At 43.0% G+C, this 22,467-nt stretch overlaps 1 protein-coding gene across 1 annotated transcript in view; it reads left to right on the top strand.

Annotated features, from left to right (window-relative positions):
- Positions 1-22,467, top strand: part of LOC102421247 (diphosphoinositol polyphosphate phosphohydrolase 1) — a 66,553-nt gene that overhangs the window by 26,164 nt on the left and 17,922 nt on the right. The window contains exons 3-4 of the mRNA XM_023746965.1: positions 16,390-16,434; positions 17,467-17,551. Coding sequence (XP_023602733.1) covers positions 16,390-16,434; positions 17,467-17,551 — 130 coding nt within the window. The remainder of the gene's footprint in view (positions 1-16,389; positions 16,435-17,466; positions 17,552-22,467) is intronic.

Here is a 22,467-nt window from a genome sequence, read left to right as displayed (position 1 = left end):
CTGGTTCCTTCCTACTTGCCAGTGCTTCCTTCCCTCATCCCAGGACCAAACACACCCGCACGCAATTCCTTAGTGCTCCTGGGGTGGTCGCACTTGTGGAAAACCTATTTGGAATGATCTTGGAGTTTCTTCTGTCCCCCAGATCCTACTTGCTTAGTTACTCAGGCTTAATTGGTCATTTATTTGCCAAGTTTCTGCTGTAGGCTCAGTTAGGGTTGGGGCCAGTGTCCTGAACATGGCAGATGGTAAGAGGAAAAGAGCAGGTCCTGATGGCCTGGCAGACGAGGCCACAGATGAGGAGGTTCTAGGCCTGGCACGTTGGTGAGAGGAGCACTACTGCTCTGTGACTTGCAAACTCGTGGCAGGAGAGGAAAGATAGTGATGCTTGTTCCTCCCTGGGCTTTCCCACTTCTGAGCGGAGAGGAAATTTAAAAACATATATATTCCATCTCACTAGTCATCAGATAAATGCCAGTTAAAATAAGCTGCTGAATTGCCCTTACCAAATTTGCTAAATTTAAAAACCTAATTCTGTCAATGATGAAGAAAGGGGCAGCATGTATTAAGAGCCTTAGAAATGTCAGTATTCTCTTGCACACTGTACACCAGTCATTGCAACTGCTTCCCACTTCAGGACCTGCCCCACATGGACATAATGTCTGTGGTTGCCTCCAGCTAGACAGCCTGCCCGTCCCCTGGTTTCTTGGGCACGCCTCTATGAGTTTTCAGCTCAGTCGCTACATTTTATGGAAGCTTTCATGACTTTCCAGGCTGATGCGTAAGTGCTTTTTTAAAAAATGTGAGTTCTTTTGTTGATGACGTAACGTAAATTTTAAGTATGTTTTTCCGTATATTCTTATTCAGTGTGGACATTTTGAAAACTAGAAAAGTAAAAAGAACAAACTTAAAAATTTCATACTCCCTACTAGTAACGTTTCGGTGTATTTCCTTCTGTGTTTTTTACTATCAGCCTTCCTGCTTGTCTGACACTTTTCTCAACACTACCCTCAAATATTGGACATGAAAGTGAGCTGGGAGGTTCGTAAAAAAAGTAAACTAGAAAAGAGGAGGCGGCAGGGGTTTTCTAACTTTTGTCTTTGCTATCATTTTTTATTATCCCAGCCCTGTGCCCTCTTCTCTCACCCCAGGCTTAGCGGCCTTGATCAAATCTTGTAACTCTCTGTGCTTTGTAGTTTACATCTTAGACTGGCATTTTCATTTCTAAGTGTCTATAGACAAATGCTTATTCATGAGCCCAAAGAAGCATGTACAGCCCTGGCCGATTTGACTGAGTGAATGGAGAGTCGGCCTGTGGACTGAAGGGTCCTGGGTTCGATTCCGGTTAAGGGCACATGCCTGGGTTGTGGGCTCAATCCCCAATAGGGGGTGTGCAGAAGGCAGCCAATCAATGATTCTCTCTTTTCATTGATGTTTCTATCTCTCTCCCTCTTCCTTCCTCTCTGAAATCAATAAAAATATGTTTAAAAAAATAAAAGATATGGGATGTCTTTTAAAAAAAAGCATGTACAAAGCATGTACAAGAGGTTTATCACAGCCGGAACCGGTTTGGCTCAGTGGATAGAGCGTCGGCTTGCGGACTGAAAGGTCCCAGGTTCGATTCCGGTCAAGGGCATGTACCTTGGTTGCGGGCACACCCCCAGTGGGAGATGTGCAGGAGGCAGCTGATCGATGTTTCTCTCTCATCGATGTTTCTAACTCTCTATCTCTCTCCCTTCCTCTCTGTAAAAAATCAATAAAATATATTTAAAAAAAAAAAAAAGAGGTTTATCACAGCTTTAAATGTAATAGCAAAAATTGGAAGCAGTCTAAGTGTCAATCAATAAGATAATGATTACTTCAATTATGGCACATTCACATTATCTATTACCATCCAGCAGTGTAAAAATAATAAAGGAAAATCTATATATCCCAACATGGAGAGTCCTCTAAGACATTTAGTGAAATGAAATGGAAACTATGCTCAATTTGTGTAAAATAAAATGTCCTAAAGCATATTTGTATATATTTATATATATGTAAATGTTTCCAATGGAGTCTGGAAAGAAAACACTAAGCTGGTTAGAGTGATTACTTCTTGGGGAAGGATGTGGGACTAGAAGGAAGCCTCGTGGGGGAAAAAGGTTTTTTTAATCCTCACCTGAGGATATGTTCTTATTGATTTGAGAGAGAGAGAAACATCAGCCAGCTGCCTCCCCCATATGTTCCCCAGCCGGAGATCTAACCACAACCTTTTGGTGCATGGTTTGATGCTCCAAACAACTAAGCCACCCGGCCAGGGCCCCCATGAGAAATTTTTCTTTAAATGTTTTTTACAACCACATCTTTTTTTCAGAGTCTGGGCAGAAATATGAAGCCATCAAGCAGTTGTAAAAGTCACTATTTAAAGTTTTTAATGGTATAGCCTCAATCCCCCAAGGAATTCTAAAGGGACATACTTGTGCTCAGAAAGGTTAAAATTAGAATTGCTGAAATCTGTGCTGTATTGTCTTTTCCTTGGGTGCAAGGAAATGAAAGAGAAGCCATCTCTGGGGCCGATGGCAATGCTTCAGTTAGGTTTTTGTTTTTGCTTTTGGTGCAAGTTTATTTTTAGCTTTGAAATCTGATCTTGCTATTATTATAATTTTCATTTACTTATTTATTTTTATTATTATTTTTAATACTCATCCGAGGATATTTTTTCCCATTGATTTCTAGAGAGAGTAGAAGGGAGGATGGGGGAGAGAGAGAGGGAGAAACATCGATGTGAGAGAAACACATCAATTGGTTGCCTCCTGCACACTCCCCTACAGGGACTGAGGAAACTGCAACCAAGGTTTGTGCCCTTGACTGAGAATCAAACCCACAACCCCTCAGTCCACAGGCTAACACTCTAACCACTGAGAAAACCGGCCAGGGCTATAATTTTTTTTTTTTAATAAAATGATTGGTGACAGTAAGGTAGTTGGGAAAGAAATGGCCCACATGGAGATCATTGAGACAGTTTACTCTGTTTCCAGATGACCAGGTTAATGTTTAAAGGAGTAAGAGTAAAAGTAATCCATGAAGAATCATCAGATGTGCTAATCAGCCTGAAAACTAAAGGATATTGCTGTTGAATTTATTTATATGAATTCTTTTGTTGGTGATGCTGACAATTATGGATTTAAGAACTGAGTCCATTATTTATTCCTGCCTAACAAAACCTAAAACAGGAATAATCATGTGGTGTCATAGTTTCTCTGAGACATAAATTCAGGCAAGGTACAGTAGGGATGTCTTATCCATGATATGATGTCTGGGGATTCAGCTGGAAGAATCAGGCTGGAAGCAGAATACTGTTGGAAAAAAAATGTTTTAATAACTTTTTCTAGTAGGCTTCCAGGACTCCATACGTTCCTGACTTTTCTCATGCATCTGAGGTGTCTTTGCTTATTCCTCCCTTATGGTTGAATGTCCTGGAGTTCAGTCTTTTCTTTCCTTATTGGTGTCTCATCTACTCCTTGGTGATCCATCCAGTCTCAAGGTTTTAAACAGAGTAGGTGGGGGTGGGGGTGCGGGTTAGTGAATGGGTAGGAAGATGGGTGTATGACTGGATGACCATTCATCCCCAACCACAGCTCTCCTTAACCTGCCTACTTGGTATTTCCATTTAGATGTCCAGTGGGCACCTGCAACTTAATATATATGAAATAAACCTGGGATTCCACTGTCTTCTCCGAAAGCTGCTCCTCCAGCAGTCTGCCCCATCTCAGTGAATGGCAACTCTATTCTTTCATTTGCTTAACCCCCAAAACTAGGAGTTACCCTTAATTTCTTTTTTCTCATACCCAATATCTAGTTTATTAGCCAATATTGTTGGCTTTCCCTTTAGAGTACATACTAGTATACCCAGAATCCAACCACTTCTCACCACCTCTGTGACTATCACCTTAGTCCAAGTCACAATCACCTCTTTCCTGATTGCTCTGCCCACCTTCACTTCTGCACTCTTAACCCCTTCCGTCTATTTCCAACACCAGGGAAAAGTGATTCTGTTAAAGAAATCAGGTTAGGTCGCATCACTTGAAGGCTTTCTAAGCTGAAACTCTTAGAATGGCCTACAGTCTGCCTCCCTCTGGGACCTCATCTCACCCTCCTCTCTTTAGTTCACTGTGCCCCACCCACACTGGTAGCCCCCTCTGCCCCTCTTCCCCTTCAGGGCCTTTCTACTTGCTGTTCCTTCTGCTTAAATCACCGTGGTATTGACACAGTCTTAGATAGTGAATCCGGAGGAGAGGCTCCATCCTGCTGGTTTTGTTTTTATTTTATTTATTTCATTTGTTGATTCTTGTATGTGCCCTGATTAGGGATCAAACCCACAGTCTTGGTATATCAGGAAGACGCTCAACCAATGAGTAACCTGACCAGGGCCTGCTGGTTTTTCCTAATGGCTTATAGTAACTAGGGGCCCAGTGCACGAATTCGTGCACCTTGAAAGGAACTGTGGGCTGCAAGGCTGCCATGGGTGGGCACAGGGGCAGGTCTCAGCCTATCCTCTGCGCCCCCGCCTGGCCCCTCTGGCTGTGGCCCCAGGTCCCCTGTCTGCCGGCAGCCCTGCTCCCGCCACCACTGCTCCCACATGCTGACAGCGCTGGCTCTGCTCTCGCCCGCTGATGGCACAGAGTGATTGGGCCGGCGCCATCAGCAGGTGCAAGCATCGGCTGCTGCCCCAACCGCCCCTTAGGAGCAGGGGGAGGTGGAGAAGCCCTCAGGGGCAATCGGGGCCGGCAGCCACAGCTCACACATGCTGCAGGACTGGTGCCAGGTGCCGGCAGCAGGTGCAAGCGGCAGCGGATGCAAGCAGCAGCTCCAGCCTTGGCAGTGGGTGCGAACAGCAGCTATGGCGCTGGCAGTGGGTGCAAGCGGGGCTGTCGCCGGCAGTGGGTGGGAGAGGCAGCTACCAGCATTGATCACCCCTCAGGAGCAGGGGGAGGTGGAGAAGCCCTGAGGGGCATCTGGGGCTGGCAGCCACCACTCGCACCCGTTGATAGCGCCAAGCAATCGGGGCCAGACTTCTGGTCTAATTAGCATATTACGCCTTTATTATTATAGAGTAGAGGCCTGGTGCACGGATTTGTGCACTGGTGGGGTCTCTTGGCCTGGCCTGCGGGGATCAGGCCAAAACTGGCTTTCCACATCCCCCAAGGGATCCTGGATTGCGAGATGGTGGTTCTCAGGTGACGCACCCCGGAATCGGGCTCCCTCCTCTCTGGTTCCAGGTACATCACCCGAGAACCACAGCTGCGAAGTCACCGCAGCTTGGCAGCTCCTTGCTTGAGCATCTGCCCCCTGGTGGTCGTTGTGCGTCATAGCTACTGGTCGGACAGTCATTTAGGCTTTTATCTATACTAATAAAAGGGTACTATGCTAATTAAACTGGACATCTTCCAGACGTCCTTCCAGACAAAGCCACGGTGGCTGGGGCCAAGGCAGAGGCAGTTAGGAGCATCTGGCCAGCAAGCAGAGGTGGTTAGAGGCAATCAGGCAGGCAAGCAGGCAGGCGAGTGGTTAGGAGCCAGGGGTCCCGGATTGCGAGAGGGATCCTGGATTGGAGAGGGCACAGGCCAGGCTAAGGGACGCCCCCTTGCACTTTTTTCGTGCCCTGGGCCTCTAGTATATATAGAATTGTCCACCACCATTTATCCCCTCTATGCCCTCTTCCACCTCCTCCCCCCCACTCACCAAACTGTTGTCCATGAGTTCTCTTTTTTTTTCTTGCTTGCTCAATCTTTCCACCCCCAACACTGTTCCTCCCCCACCAGAGCTGTCTGCCTCCTCTGTCTATGAATCTGTCTCTATTTTGCTTGGTAGTCTGTTTGTTCATTAAATTCCTCGTATGAGTGAAATCATATGGTACTTGTCTTTCTCTGACTGGCTTATTTCACTTAGCATAATGCTCTTCAGGTCCCTCCATGCTGTCGCAAAGGGTAAGTTTTTCTTCCTTTTTACGGCAGAGTTAGTATTCCATTGTGTAAATGAACCGCAACTTTTTGAGAGTATTATTTCCAGCCAAGAGCTCCTCCATGACATGCTTTCACTGAGGTTTATGAGAGCTGAAAGAAAGACCATCAGCTAGTTATAGGTGTGTGACCAGCACAGTTCTGGGTGCAAAACTGCATGAGAACATCACAGAGATCTTTAGACTTGAGAAACCTGAGGGAGCATGCCTGTGCATATAGGTACTATGGTTTTAATTGGAATTTATTTTTATAGGGTCATAGAATCACATTGTTGAAGGGACTTCAAGAGGTTATCTGTTTAAAGTTGTCCTTTTGGTCAAGCAGAGCTAAACGTACCATTTAAGCTTTCATTTCTTTTTATTTTGAATATGTATAAAAGATACTAACTCATTTTTGTTATCTAAATTAATAATTTTTAAATGTTTACTTTTTTAAAAATTACCTTTAATGTCATTCAACAATGAGATAACTGAATGTCTGTTAGAATGACTAAAATAAAAAATGCATGATGAAATTCTGCAGCAAATTGAGAGAAATGTAGTTGTAGTTTCTTACTGCTTTTAAATAAACTGTTATATCTATTGAGTGAATTGAGCATATGCAATATTAAATGTTTTAGAAAGAGCAAGCTCACCTTTACAGTGATATTTGGCAAAATTAAATTTTTTTTTTGTCATTTCAAACCAAATTGCCAATTCTGCCTTTAAATTAAAAGCTAGATGATTGTGTCCTGGCCAGGTGGCTCAGTTTGTTGGAACATCATCCTGTACACCAAAAGGTTGCCAGTTTGATTCCCGATTAGGGCACATACGCAAGTGGCAAGTTTAATTCCCAGCTGGGGTGTGTACGGGAGTCAACTGGTCAATGTCTCACTGAAGGTTTTGCTAAAGAGAATTTTTTATTGAAAATCACTTTCCCTTAAAATTAAAAATACTATTTTCAGTGTTGTGGATAATAAGCCTAGTACTAGTGTGGTTCTTATTCCTCTGGAGATCTTAGTTTTGTCCTTCTCTTTATCCCTGAGGTCTTGAAATTTCTCAGTGATTTGTCTGTAATTTGTATTAATTAGATATTAGATCCTCTAGAGCAGTGGTTCTCAACCTTCCTAATGCCGCGACCCTTTAATACAGTTCCTCATGTTGTGCTGACCCCCAACCATAAAATTATTTTCGTTGCTACTTCATAACTGTAATTTTGCTACTGTTATGAATCATAATGTAAATATCTGATATGCTGGATGTATTTTCATTGTTACAAATTGAACATAATTAAAGCATAGTGATTAATCACAAAAACAATATGTAATTATATATGTGTTTTCCGATGGTCTTAGGCGACCCCTATGAAAGGGTCGTTTGACCCTCCCCAAAGGGGTTGCGACCCACAGGTTGATAACCGCTGCTCTAGATTGAGCCTTTACTCTTCTTTTTAAGAGAGATAAAGGGGATGGGGAAAAGAGAAACATGGATTTGTTGTCCCACTTATTTATGTATTCATTGGTTGATTCTTTTATGTGCCCTAATTGGGGATGGAACCTACAACCGTGGCCTATCAGGATGATGCTCCAACCAGTGAGCTACCCAGCCAGGACTTGAGCCTTTACTCTTACTCTTTTCCAGTCATATTTCCATCCCTTTGTTTTGTTATGTTTTTGGAAGTTTTATTTACTTATCTTCTAACTCTTCTAATGAATGTTTTGTTTTACTAGTCATTTTTAAGTTGTAAGTTACCATTTTTAAGTTCTATGTTATCATTTTTATTCTTGGTTGCTTTTATATACATTTTGTTCTTGTTTAGGATGCCATACCTTCTCAAGTTTCTTTAAAGATAAGAACTAATTTTCCCAAGTTTTCTTGACTTTTTTTTTCTTTTGACCAGAGCCAGTTTTCATTTGCTTATTTTGATCTTTCTTTCCTTGGATCAGGTGATCCGTGGCTGTCCCGTGACAGTCATGGTTGAGGCAGTAGCAGCAGAGTGATCAGCAGGGAAGTGAAGCTGATGTGTCAGGGGTCTTTTAAAAGAATGCCAAAATAGGACTTTATTCTGGGGTGTTTATAGCTACATTAGTAAGCTGCAGTACCGCCCTATTTCTCTGCTTCAGTGAGAGCCCTCAGAGTTGGCTGGGGGACAGGGCCTGGCTCCTGGCCATTCTCCATGTGTGGGGATAGCTGTTTGGTATTTAGACCTTTGGCTTTCGGGACCCTTCTCACTTCCACGCTGTGTGCTCCTGCCCTGTCCTCCCCTGGAACCTCTCCAGAGTCTGGAAGCTGAGCTGCTGCTTTTGCCTTTCTTCACCTTTCAATCCTCATTCATCACTGTGATCTTCTTGGAATTTTTGAAATTGCTTTTCTTCCAACAGCCTCCTTCCAGTCTTATTCCTCTACTTCCATTTTGATGGAATCTCAGGAAGAAGAAGGACTGATATGCTTAGTCAATCTACTAGTTAGTACATTTGTTAGTTAAAATTTTTTATTTTTAGAATTATGTTTCTTCTCTTTCCTTTGACTCTGAGGTAATACTTTAAATATTTTTGTTTCTCTAAGGCAGTTATTTTCATCTCATGGCACACATAAACTAATTACTAAAATTCTGCAGCATATCAAAAGATATTTTTTGCCGATCTGACAAAAAAAATAGGTATAATTTTGATTTAGACACACTTGATGGCTTTTGTTGCATTGGCTGTTAACATTTTTTAAAAAATATATTTTATTGATTTTCCACAGAGAGGAAGGGAGAGGGACAGAGAGTTAGAAACATCGGTGAGAGAGAAACATTGATTCAGCCACCCCCTGCTCGCCCCCCACTGGTGATGTGCCCGCAACCCAGGCACATGCCCTTGGCCGGAACCGAACCTGGGACCCTTCAGTCCGCAGGCCAGTGCTCCATCCGCTGAGCCAAACCGGCCAGGGCTGTTAACATTTTTTAATTTGACAGTCTAAGGGAAAAGAAGCCAGTGCATGACTAAATAGTCAGGTATTGCATGTTTTAAAATTTTTGTGGCACACCGGTTGAAAATTGCTGCTCTAAGCTAATCATTTAAGACATGAATAGGGATATCTTGCTTTTAATAGATAAAAAATTCTAAGTAGGTCACGTTTTTGTAAATTCAGTCATCTTTTTAAGCAGCTTTATATCAAGCAGCTTTTTAAAAGAATTACTCTTTAGCCCAAGTACGGCTCAGTGGATAGAGCATTGGCCTGCGGACCAAAGGGTCCCAGGTTAGATTCCAGTCAAGGGCATGTCATTCATTACAGACTCCTCCCCAGCCTGGGCCCTGGTCTGGGTGTGCACAGAAGGCAACCAATTGATTTATTTCTCTCACATCAGTATTTCTCTCTGTCTTCCCCTCTCTCTTCCACTCTCTCTAAAAAATCAATGGAAAAATATCCACGGGTGAGGATTAAAAAAACAAATCACTCTTTAGTCAAAGAATTGATATATATTATTTCTTGCTTATTACTTATTTTAAACTTATTAGGAACTTTAAATTCAGAGAACCTAATTTAAAGATTAGCTCTCTTTTACTACAAATAACTACTCCTAAATTACCTTTCAACGAATTTTTTAAAGCCTGGAATTAAAAAAAGATATATTTTTACTAAGTTTATAAACTGTCTACATTATCACACATCATTGAATGCTACCCATTAATGAATAGTTAATTCAGTGGCTTCGTGTAGAGATTAGAATCTGCCCCCATAGAGAATATAGTACTGTGCTTGAGCTGGTTTGTGTTGGAACTCTGAAGAGAGACTGAATTACTGGGCTAGGAGCCAAGTGCATTCTGCTAAATGAATTGAGTCCAGATGACTCTTCCAAAACAGTTGTATTTGCTTTCTGACCCAGCACCACATTCCAGGAAAGAGTTTTAGTCATTAGGAAGTATAGCCACAGATTACTTTTTCACTGACTCCAGTATAATTGACAGTGGTTTCAGCAAATACTAAATGCAACTCTTGCCTCTAGAGACTCCACCACCTTTAACCAACAGCCACTGGACCTGTGCAGGTCAAAGTTACCTGACTGAGGTGCCACTTAACAACTTTCTCTTAATTCATTGAATTTACAAATGCGAACTGCCTAGCACAGAATTTGTTTGCTACATAGAAAATAAATTTAAGGACTCTGATTCTGACGCATCTTGAAGGGACCCCATGTGGCTCAGTGTTTATTATTTTCTTTACCTTTTCATGTTTGAAATATTTCATTTAAAAAAAACAACAACAAAACCTTGGGAAGGGATTTCACATAACACTGGCTTCCCATCTACTGGTACTTCCATCTGTCTTCACTGTGATTCTTTCCTTGTGGGATAGAAAGTTTGGCAGGTACCAGAAAGTTACGTGCATTGAAGGCCATATGTTTTTGTTGTGGGCTTCCTCTATAGACACTTGCACTGGAGTTGTTCCTCTGAGTTCCTTTTGGGTCTGGGCTTAATTGCTTTAATAAAGGAAACGTTGATACTAGAGCTCCTGTGAACTTGCACCATTTTTGTTTTTGGATACCCAGTGTCTCACAGAGCTACCTTTTAAATCAAGCGAAGTAGCAGGAAGCTTTCTGATACAAGTACCAGAATACCTGACTAAATGTGGCTTCAACAGCACCAGTTAATTTTCTCACGTAAGAAGACAGAGGTTGGCCATATCACGTTGCTTCAGCAGCTCAGCGGTGTCAGAATTTGGTTCAGCTTCTCGTTGATTCTCTTGGCCTTCCCCTTATGATCACAAGATGACTGTTGCAGCTCCAAGTTTCAGGTTCCCACTTGACAGCAAGGAGGTATAGGGTTTCTTTTTGTGCAATGCTTTTTTATCGTGATGGGAAATCTTTCCCAGAAACCCCTGAGAGACATCGTCTCAGGAGCCATTTATCCAGAAGTGGGTCACTGCAGAGGAAAGTAGGATTCCCTGTGCCACGCCACATGTGCCTTAGCTCTCACCTGACAGAATCTGGACTTCCCAGTAGCAAGGCAAGGGAGGGAGAGTGCCTGTGGGCTAGACAGTCATCAGTGTCAGCCCAAATGTCTCCCTTAGAGTAAAAAGTTGGTTTCGGCAGGTGATGGTCCACTTTGTACCCATCCTTACTACACAACAAAGCCAGGCTCTTTGTGGTGGGAGGTCATTTCAGTGGCAGGCTCAAAGTGCTTGTCCACAGAAGTGCCTCTGCCCAATCCTCGTGTACACACTGGGGGAGAGGGGGGAACTAGAGGGAAGGATGGGGACGTTTCCCTGATTGGTCCAGCACTTTGCAAATAAATACTTCCAATTTCAGTAAAACATCATAAAAAGACATTTGAATTTTTTTTAAGGGAGAGAAACATTGATGTGAGAGAGAGAAGCATTGATAGGTTGCCTCCCATACGTACCCCAACGGGGATTGAGCCGACAACCTTCTGGGTACAGGATGCTCCAACCAGCTGAGCCAACTGGCCAGGGCTGAGATTTTTTTCTTTTTAAAAACTAGGCACTTGCTCAGATTATGTGTGTTGACTAGACCGAAAGTGCTAGAATTAGTATTTTAAAGTTCACCTGCGTATGGTTGAATAATAAAGGCCAATAGATAATTTATTTGGATTTCTTTTTTATTGTTGTTGCTAATTCTCACCTGAGGATATTTTTTCCATTGATTGATTTTTTAAAGAGAGTGGAAGGGAGGGGGAGAGAGTCAGACAGGGACATCAATGTGAGAGAGACACATTGATTGATTGCCTCCTGCACGTGCCCTGACCTGGGCCAGGATTGAACCTGGGACTCTTCCGTGCATGGGTTGGCGCTCTATTCACTGAGCTACACTGGCCAGGGCTATTTAGATGTCTTCCTGCTAAGAAGGACTTTTACTTTCTTTTTTTAAAAAAATATATTTATTGATTTTTACAGAGAGGAAGGGAGAGGGATAGAGAGTTAGAAACATCGATCAGCTGCCTCCTGCACACTCCCTACTGGGTATGTGCCCGCAACCAAGGTACATGTCCTTGACCGGAATCGAACCTGGGACGACCCTTGAGTCCGCAGGCTGACGCTCTATCCACTGAGCCAAACCGGTTAGGGCAAGAAGGACTTTTAAATAGTCTCCTCTGGAGTAGGAACTTGTGACATACAGATTGACATTATAACTGCTTCAAATGAATTTGAGAAAGACAGGTTCATACCAGCACCTTGGCTGGACCACCTTACATGTACCCTGAACCAAATCTTATCCCCAATGTCTGGGCCAGAAATCTGTCAGATGTGACCCTGACACCTACCCCAACCTACATGCAAGAGTCACATGAGAGATAAAAATAACAGCCCAATTGCTAGTGGCAGCATGTGAGAGAGAGCTGGGAGACGGAAGTTGGACTGTGGAAAATGATGAAAAAGTAAAATGGTTATAGTGAACCTTGCCATGGAGGGCCTTTGCCCCTGAGGAATCTGTCTTTTTCAGCACTATGACTTTTAAGAACTGAAATTCTCTTTCGTACTAAAGAAGAGCCTCCTCCTAAGAAAACTGCTAAATCCCAATTTTATTTACATTTTTAAATACATTTTTAAATACATTTTTACTGATTTCAGAGAGGCAAGGAGAGGGAGAGAGGGAGAAACATCAGTAATGAGAATCATTGATTATCTGCCTCCTGGCCCTGACTGGGAATTGAACCGTGACCTTGTGATTCAAAGGTCGATGCTCAACCATGGAGACACCATGGCCAGGCCTAAGGCTCAATTTTAAAAACTGGTAAATAGCCCAGCCTAGTGTGGCTTAGTGGTTGAGTGTCGACCTTTGAACCAGGAGGTCAGGGTTCAATTCCCAGTCAGAGCACATGCCCAGATTGTAGATTCCATCCCCAGTGTGAGGCCTGTAGGAGGCAGCTGATCAATGATTCTCTCTCATCATTGATGTTTCTCTCTCTCTCTCTCCCTTGCTTTCTGAAATCAATAAAAAATATTTTTTTATTTAAATAAAAATAAATAACAACGTAAATAGAGGAATATTTCTTGGCTTTTTACTATAGAATCATTGGTAGGATCACCTTAGGTAGAATTTATACAAGTAGATCCCCTAAGTGTTAATATAAAACTCGAAAGAAACACTAAGAAACAAATAAAACTACCGTTAGTTTCTACAACTTGAACATTAATGAGAAGTGAAAGCCACTGAAATTTCAGTGTACAGATGGCAGTATGGTTTGACTTACTCTAGGTTTTGTGAGTGCATAAATTTTATAAAGGAAAATGCTTTTATATTTTTCCCAACTGCGCCTAACAGAGTAAATCCAGGTTCTATGTTGATGCTGAATGCAGAAATTACTATTAAACAAAATTTTTTAATTATATTGAATTGTCATAATATGAAGTTGATTTGTGCCCTTAAAATTTGAAGACCATTTTCTAAACTTTTGGGGTTTTTAAGATAAAAAACATTTTTAATACGTTTTTATTGATTTTAGAGAGAGGGGAGGAAGAGAGAGAAACATTGAAGAGAGAGGACCATCAGTTAGCTGCCTCCTTCATGCCCGATACTGGGGGTGGAGCCTGCAACCGGACATGTGACCTGGTCAGGGTACATGGGATCATGCTCAGTGGTTCCAAGTGTCAGCCCACGCACCGAGGGGTGGAGGGTTGATTCCCAGTCAAGGATATGTACCTGGGTTGCAAGTTTGATTCTGCCCTGGTCAGCCCCAATTGGGGCACATGCAAGATGCAACCAGTAGCTGTGTTTCTCTCATCTCTCTCTCTCTCTCTCTCTCTCTCCCCCCCCCCCCCGCATCTTCTCCCTCCCCCTCCTCCCACTCTCTCTAAAAATCAATGGAAAAAATATCCTCGGGTGAGAATTAACAAAAAAAATTAATTGCACAATAACTGCTAAAGAGAACTCTTTCTCCACTTTCTAGAAGAAAAAAATGATGGCCCCTTTGAACCTCTATGGATTTTTCTTTACCTCCCCCTCATCCCAACCCTGACAGCTCTACTCCCTGGCCCTGTCAGTGCATTCCTGTGACCAGGGTGAGGGGGACACATGTGAGTGGGCTTGGGCTGCCTGGATCAGAGGACAGAATTGGCTTCCCAGCTCATGCTGCTGTGCCAGCTTGTCCCAGTTGTTCAGGCTGCTTCACTGCTTAATTCATGAAGTACAATCTAGCTGGCCTTAGCTGGCTGTGAAAGTGCAGTTATTTCTGAAACTGTAGAGAAGCAATTTAAAGAAGAAAAGGTAGACATTTCCATTCAAGTAGACTGAAAGCCGTATGGGGACAAGATTGGATGTGGAAAAGACTAGGAAAAGAAACAGGCATGTTGGCAAGAGAAAGGAATGGAATTCCTTGACAGATAATTAGCAAAAATTAATTTTAAAATATAGTTCATTTAGGCATTTAGGCCTTTAAATTGGCTTCTTTTGCTTCTGTTCAATATCTCTTAAAACTTTTAGAGTAGCCCTAGCAGATTTGGCTCAGTGGACAGTGGATAGGGTGTCAGCCCAACAAATGAAGGGTCTTAGGTCTGATTCTGATCAAGGGCACGTACCTTGGTTGCAGGATTGATCCCTGGCCCTGGTCGGAACGCACGTGTCTCTCTCACATCAATGTTTCTCTCTCTCTCTCTCTGTCTCTCCCCCTCCCTTCCACTCTCTCTAAAGATCAATGGAGAAGTATCCTTGGGTGAAGATTAATAAAACAAAAAAAACTTTTAGAGCACTTAGTTTAAATTTTTGTTCATTCTGTACAAAGTTACTGAGCACCTGTATTGTGTTTAGAAAATATTTTTGACTTAATTTTTAGGTCATTATACAAAGAAGGTAGTAGTAATAGAAAACAAGTTAGAGCATTCCGTGGCATTTCCAGGGGTTCATCTTTCCCTCACCTTTGACCCTTTACATATCTGTCTCCATTACATACGATTTTGTTTCCATGTTTTGTTCTTTTAAAATAGAAGCTATTCCTTTATTTATTTCTTGATCATCTGAATATGTTTCAGTTCTCTGTCAGGCCATGCTACAAAATTCATTGAATCGGAAGTGCATTCATGTTCCAGTTGATGAAGACGTACTTGTGAGGGGACTTTCACCGGGTCTTGACCTTTAGGGCTCCTGCTCCAAGGTGACCTGTGAGACAGATATAAAAAGCAAAAGCTAAAAAGTCATAGTCTGGCTCAAGAGCAAAGTGTTATCTGGCTCAGATTAGGCATTCAGTGTGTATTTGTTGAATGAATGAATGAATGAATGAATGAATGAAGTAATCCTCCATAGATCAGAAACAGAGTGGCACTGCAGAATGCAGCCTGGACCCTTGGAGTGGGGCCCAGGTGCCTGATGGGAAGGACACCAGGAGCTGAGACTTAGAAAGATGTGGACCTAGGTAGGGAGAGGACACAGATGCAGTGCACATGAAGGATGGAGCCAACCCGCCTCTGACTCCGTGGCTCTGTCTGCAGCATTCACAGGTCACCTTGGAGCAGGAGCGCTAAAGGTCAAGACCTGGTGAGAGCCCCTCACAAGTACGCCTTCACCAGCTGGAACATGAATGCACTTCCGATTCAATGAATTTTGTAGCATGGCCTGACAGAGAACTGAAACATATTCAGATGATCAAGAAATAAATAAAGGAATAGCTTCTATTTTAAAAGAACAAAACATGGAAACAAAATCGTATGTAATGGAGACAGATAGATATGTAAAGAACATGTAGAAATTAAAAGTATCAACTAAATTGCAGACTATAGATAGGATAACTCTAGCCCGGATACAGCTTAAAATAAAAGTAGTAAATTGGAATAGATTGAATAATACATTAGAAAGATACAGATCTTAAAAATATATAAATAAATAAAATAATCAGAGATAGAGAGTATATACTCAAATGCCTAACCACTGGATGAAGTTGTCGCTCTCCTCATCCCTTTCTGACCTTCACATTGCTCTGTGCACCTCTGTCAGTACCTGTCACTGGCACAATGACCAGGTGTATGTTTTTGTTGACTTAGTTTTGCTGAACTCCTGCCGGGTGCTGAGCTCTGTCCTGGGCACACTGTACATAGACATCCAAGAACAAGTCAGATAAAGGCCTGGTCCTGTGGACAAGGGCCTTGCCCTTTTGTTCTAGCCTGTTCATCACTGTATCCCTGGTACATGGTGTTATCTGACTCATATTAGGCATTCAGTGTGCATTTGTTGAACAAATGAATAAATGAGTGAAGTAATCCGTGGCCTTGATTATCTGCTCTGTTTGGCCAGCTTTGCAGTGTGGGGAGAGCCTGGGAGGAGACGACATGCCCTTGTCAGTGACACATGAAACACTGGTGTGACTCCCACCAAATGTGTCCTTTTGCTTTTCATTTCTATTTTACAAAACTGCTCAGAAGAATCAGAATGAGACAGCAATATAAACAACATCAATGTTAATTTTTTTCCCACTTTTCAGGCTGGAGTAAAAGGGACATTGGGAAGATTAGTTGGAATTTTTGAGGTAAGTCTGTTAAAATCTTTGGTACATTTGGTATCGTATTAATAACCAAATATATCTTTGTCTTAGTCCATTCAAGATGCTGAACAAAATATCATAAACTAAGTGGCTTATTAATAATAGAAATTGATTTTTCATCATTCTGGAGGCTGTAAGTGGAAGATCAAGGCACTAGCAGATTCAGTGTCTGGTTGAGCACCTGCTTCCTGCTTCATTGACGGCTGTTTCTGTCCTCATGTGGTGGAAAACGAAAGGTTGCTCTCTAGGTCTCTGTTATAAGGGCATTAATTCCATTCCTGAGGGTCAGCCGCAAAGGCCCCACCTCGAAACCATCACATTGGGGGATGTGATTTCACCATATAAATCGAGGGGTGGGGGCATAAATATTCAGTCCATTGTAGTCTTTGTCTCCTCCAAGAGCTAGAATATTATTTGTAAGTATTATTTATCCCCATCTCTATCTCTCTACCTTTCCTCCTAAGATGTGAGGGGGTAGATAAGTGTAGAGAAGACAGGGAAAATGGAAGATTAAGCAGCTATAGCAAAAGAGAGAGAAACAAGGAAATCTACTGGGGTAGAGATTTGGAGGAGGTGAAGGGAAGTGAGAAGTCAGGGAATAAAGAGGTTAGTAGGAAAAGAGATGATCACTGGCTTGCACTGATGAGGCCCTGCCCATCCACAGTCTCTTTTCTTTCTGGTGCCCAGCTACCTAAATTTACTTGGTGCCTTTTTCTTGAGAGGTCATGACCTTCCTGTTCACAGCATTTACATGAAGTTGCACTTAAGGGAAGGGAAGGAAAAAAGAGAGTAAAGTCTTGGCTTTAGAAACCTAGCCAAGGAGCTTACCTTCAAATGCAAGTGGCCGCTTTCAAATAGTTCATCTGGCACTCGTTCATGTTTGACTGTAGGACAATAAAAAGTAAAAGGAATCCTGTGTCTAACCTCTCTGGACATAGTGTGAGAGTGCACTTCGCATAAGTCATCTCAGCTCTGTAAGGAGTAACTCTTCCTCTGTCCTCCTCCCTTTGCCCTCAGAACCAGGAGAGGAAGCACAGAACGTATGTCTATGTGCTCATTGTCACGGAGGTGCTGGAAGACTGGGAGGACTCAGTTAACATTGGTAAGTCATCCCAGATGCCTCCAAAGAGCTCCCCACAGCTGCCCTTGCCGCAGCACAGGTGTTACTCAGACCCAGAAACAAGCGCCTGATAAGGAGAGAAGTAATTGCCTGGCCGGCATGGCTGAGTGGTTGAGCATCAACCTATGAACCAGGAGGTCATGGTTCGATTCCTGGTCAGGGCACATGCCTGGGTGGTGGGCTTGATCTCCTAGTGTGGGGCATGCAGGAGGCAGACGATCAAATGATTTTCTCTCATCATTGATGTTTCTCTCTCTCCCTCTCCCTTCCTCTCTGAAATCAATTAAAAAATATATCCTCCTATTATCTATCTTCTTTAAAAAAATACACACACACACACACACACACACACACTAGTGGCCTGGTGCACAGATTCGTGCACATTGAAAGGAAATTAATTGGAAGAAATATTTTAATATCGTTATTCACCCTTTCTCTATAATAGAAGTGTCAGAGATGAAAGAAAATTAGTAAAATGTATATGAAAATAATATATAAATTGATTAATAAATAATAACATGATATAACAACAACAAAGACATGACATAAAAACAATAAAAACATGATATAAAAACATTGATAAAAACAATGACTGATAAATTTATTAAACTTATTCTAATATCTCCCTGTATACCACATTAAGAGTAAAAACACTTTCAGAGTGCTTGACTAATTTCCCGTGATAAAGTATTTGCAACTTTAACATTAACGTCACACACTCTTCAAACTCGAGAGAAAGCAACATATAACTGACCATGTCCGAAAACGGGTTCTGCCGGGAGCCGGTCCATCCTTGATGCAGAGAAGAAACATCTGCACAGCATATGTTTCGAGGTACCTGACGTATATGGCATACTGTTCTTAATGTTTGCTCTCCTTAGTGCCATGTGTTTTGACCAAGGTCACCTCTCCGAGAAAGGTTGTTTCCCCAGGTGGGGATTTTTCCCTGAGGTTAGGGAGGGGATACAACCCCTTAATTAAGTGCCAGGAGGGTAGTTAAGCTACATAATCTTTACTCCCTGGAATGGAGATAAGAAACGCCCTAACCTTTGTAATAGAAATTGACAGGATTAAAATCGGCTGGTATAAATATAGATGTAACAAGACAATAAACATCAGATCGTCATCAGCTCCTCATCAGCTCCTCATCAGATCCTCATCAGATCCTAACCAGAACCTAGCTAGAGAACATGGCAAAAGATCCTGGACAGAACCTGGCTACAGAACTTCACTGGAGAACCTAAACAGAACATGGCAAAAGAACCTGGTGACTGAACCTGGCTGGAGAACCTGGAGAACCTAGCGAGAGAACATGGCACCAGAACTTGGTTGGAGATCCTGACCAGAACTTCGCTGGAGATCCTAGCCAGAACTTCGCTGGAGATCCTGGAGGGAGAACCTCGCTATGCTGATGAACTGAACCCAGTCTCCATGTCATTCATTCTTCGCCGACTCCGTCCACACCTTTGGGGATCCCTGGACCCGTTGGGGTTGGACCCCAACAATTGGCGCCCGAACAGGGACCCTTAGGTAAGCCCCCCATTCCCCTAGGTAAGCCCCACTCTCGGGACGGATAGGACTCCACCGTAGAAAGAGGGTGGATAGTCTTCGCCGACTCCGTCCACACCTTTGGGAACCCCTGGAACAGGATTCCCCTAGGTAAGCCCCCCCCATTGAGAACCCCCACACTCGGGACGGATAGGACTCCACCAGGGTGCTGCAGACCCCCCTATAGAGGATAAGTAGGGTAAGAAGGTGGATAGTACAGAACTTAGATTGAGAAGATGTGCCATACTGAGTCCAAAGAAAGAAGACTCTGTATTGATCTTTAGATTAAGAAGATGTGCCATACTGAGTCTAAAGAAAAAAGACTCTGTATTGATCTTTTAACACATATGCTTGCTAGCAGAGGAGTTAAGGTTACTCCCAGTCAGACGGAATGTTTTATACAAGAAGTATGTCCATGCTTTTCTGAGGAAAGAAAGGTGCCGGAAAGGTAAATGTAGAGGCATGGGAGAAGGTAGGCCCAAGGAGCCTTATCCTTAACCCCACTGCAGCCTTTCCACCCCGGAAAAGTGCAGGATTGGAAAGCTCTCCCTGGGGTGATAGATCAGGACTTAGGTAATAGCGGAAAGCACCAATCCTACTCTTAAAATGGATATAAGAGAGCATTTGGGGTTTTTCTTTTTAATGCCTGCCTTGGATTGAGTAAATGCATTACGTGTGTCACCACAATGGATCCAGAGAAGCTCCTTGTCTCATCGTTCCAAAGACTTGGAGTTGCCCCATGACAGAAAAGCAGAAAAAAGAAGAAAGGCTATGCAAGGGACTGAGGTGCCAATATGGGGTCAGCTGAAGAAGTTAACAACTGAGGCCCAACAGATGGTAGAAGCAAGAAGTGAAAGCTACTCTCTCAGCCAGGTCCGAGGACTCTGAGTAAATCAGCAAAAGAAACTTTCATTTAGCAGAAACTCACTTATTTTGTCAAATGGAAAGACTTACTTATAGGAGCCTGGAAGGGACCTGATGTACTTTTAACCTGGGGGAGAGGAGATGCTTGTATATTTCCACAGGATGCAGACTCACCTGTGTGGATTCCAGACCGTCTAATCCGACCTTATGTCACACCACCCTCCGTCTCCGCCTCCTCCTCCTCCTCCCCGGAATTATCCATATCGGTGGACCCAGAGGGCACAGCTGATTCCTCCCCGGACACTGACACCACCATCAAGCACCGCCCTGATGGACCCTTTGATGCAGCCCTTCAACTCGCTGACACTTCGGGAAGCCCACCACCAATGATGCTGCCCGTAGCCAGATCAACAAGGACAACGAAACCCCCGACTTAAGGACAGCTGAAATCCCTTGACTGAAGAGGCCAGCAACCTTCTACAGGAACAAGGCTCTGTGTGCACTCCATCCACTATGTTTATTGCTATGCTCGCTATCATTGCTTGCCAACAACCCAATCCGAGAGGTGGCCGCTGATTTACATGCGCTATCATTTAAAAAATAAGAAAGGGGGAATTTGCCGGGAGCCGGTCCATCCTTGATGCAGAGAAGAAACATCTGCACAGCATATGTTTCGAGGTACCTGACGTATATGGCATACTGTTCTTAATGTTTGCTCTCCTTAGTGCCATGTGTTTTGACCAAGGTCACCTCTCCGAGAAAGGTTGTTTCCCCAGGTGGGGATTTTTCCCTGAGGTTAGGGAGGGGATACAACCCCTTAATTAAGTGCCAGGAGGGTAGTTAAGCTACATAATCTTTACTCCCTGGAATGGAGATAAGAAACGCCCTAACCTTTGTAATAGAAATTGACAGGATTAAAATCGGCTGGTATAAATATAGATGTAACAAGACAATAAACATCAGATCGTCATCAGCTCCTCATCAGCTCCTCATCAGATCCTCATCAGATCCTCATCAGATCCTAACCAGAACCTAGCTAGAGAACATGGCAAAAGATCCTGGACAGAACCTGGCTACAGAACTTCACTGGAGAACCTAAACAGAACATGGCAAAAGAACCTGGTGACTGAACCTGGCTGGAGAACCTGGAGAACCTAGCGAGAGAACATGGCACCAGAACTTGGTTGGAGATCCTGACCAGAACTTCGCTGGAGATCCTAGCCAGAACTTCGCTGGAGATCCTGGAGGGAGAACCTCGCTATGCTGATGAACTGAACCCAGTCTCCATGTCATTCATTCTTCGCCGACTCCGTCCACACCTTTGGGGATCCCTGGACCCGTTGGGGTTGGACCCCAACAGGGTTCAGGTAGGAATATTCCTACTCTGTCTAGAGTTTGTCCTTGTGATTTATTAATAGTCATTTGCAAATGCTGGCATCACGGGAAACTGTCTTCTAATTAATTTAAATGGGAGGCCAGTGTCAGACGGGGACAGCTGTGCCAATAGTTGGTCTTTAGACATGTTCTGTCGACGACACCACTTTCTTTCAGCTTCAGAATGTCAACAAAAACAACCAAATTCATGATCAACAACGACAGATCGAAACACAAATGTGCAGTTGGCGCCAGCAAGAGCCTTATATGCATCGCGCATGCACAAGTCAATGTTTATTTTTAAATTGCCAGTGTGTGCTCATATGTACTGGCCAGTCGGACGGACGGACGGTGGTCACTTAGCCATATATATGTCCCAGTGCACAGATTCATGCACATCAAAATGAAATTAATTAGAAGAAATATTTTAATATCACTATACGCCCTTTCTCGATAATAGAAGTGTCAACCAAATTCACGATCGACGACAGATCGAAACAGATGCATGCGATTGGCGCCAGCAAGAGCTTTATATGTATCACAAATGCATGAGTCAACTTAGCCTTTTATAGATATAGAATAAACTTGCTTAATTAGACCTGCTTTCTGATTTTGCTAAACTTTTTCCAGCCCAGTGAAGCATCCCAACTTCTCTTTCAGGTAATTGTCAGCAACACAGCAGTAAATATCAACACGAAGCAGATTATTATTGTAGATCATGCAGGGAGAACAAAGGGTAAAATATTTAACTGTAGTAGTGTTTGACCATATTCTACGCAGTGAGAAAACCTGAAGTCATTTTCAAGGTCCACCATTTCTTACTTCTTTTCAGTCGGGTCAAGTTTCTAAGCTTTCCAAATCTCTGTTTTCTGGCTAGTGAAAAGAAAATAGGATTCCACTGAGTCTCCTATCTACCTACTCTAGGACTTCTGTGAGGATCAAATGAGATGAGGCATGGGAAAATGCTTCACAAACATTTGGTTAAACTGTACAATGTTTGCACCTGGCTATAAAGCAAGTTGAGTTCCTGGGCTGAGGAAACTCCAAAGAGGCTAGTCCAGCCGTGGGCAAACTACGGCCCGTTTGAAATGAATAAAACTAAAAAAAAAAAG

Source organism: Myotis lucifugus, unplaced genomic scaffold, assembly GCF_000147115.1.
Source record: "Myotis lucifugus unplaced genomic scaffold, Myoluc2.0 scaffold_772, whole genome shotgun sequence".
NCBI lineage: Eukaryota > Metazoa > Chordata > Mammalia > Chiroptera > Vespertilionidae > Myotis > Myotis lucifugus.
This window is presented reverse-complemented; position numbering and strand designations above follow the sequence as displayed.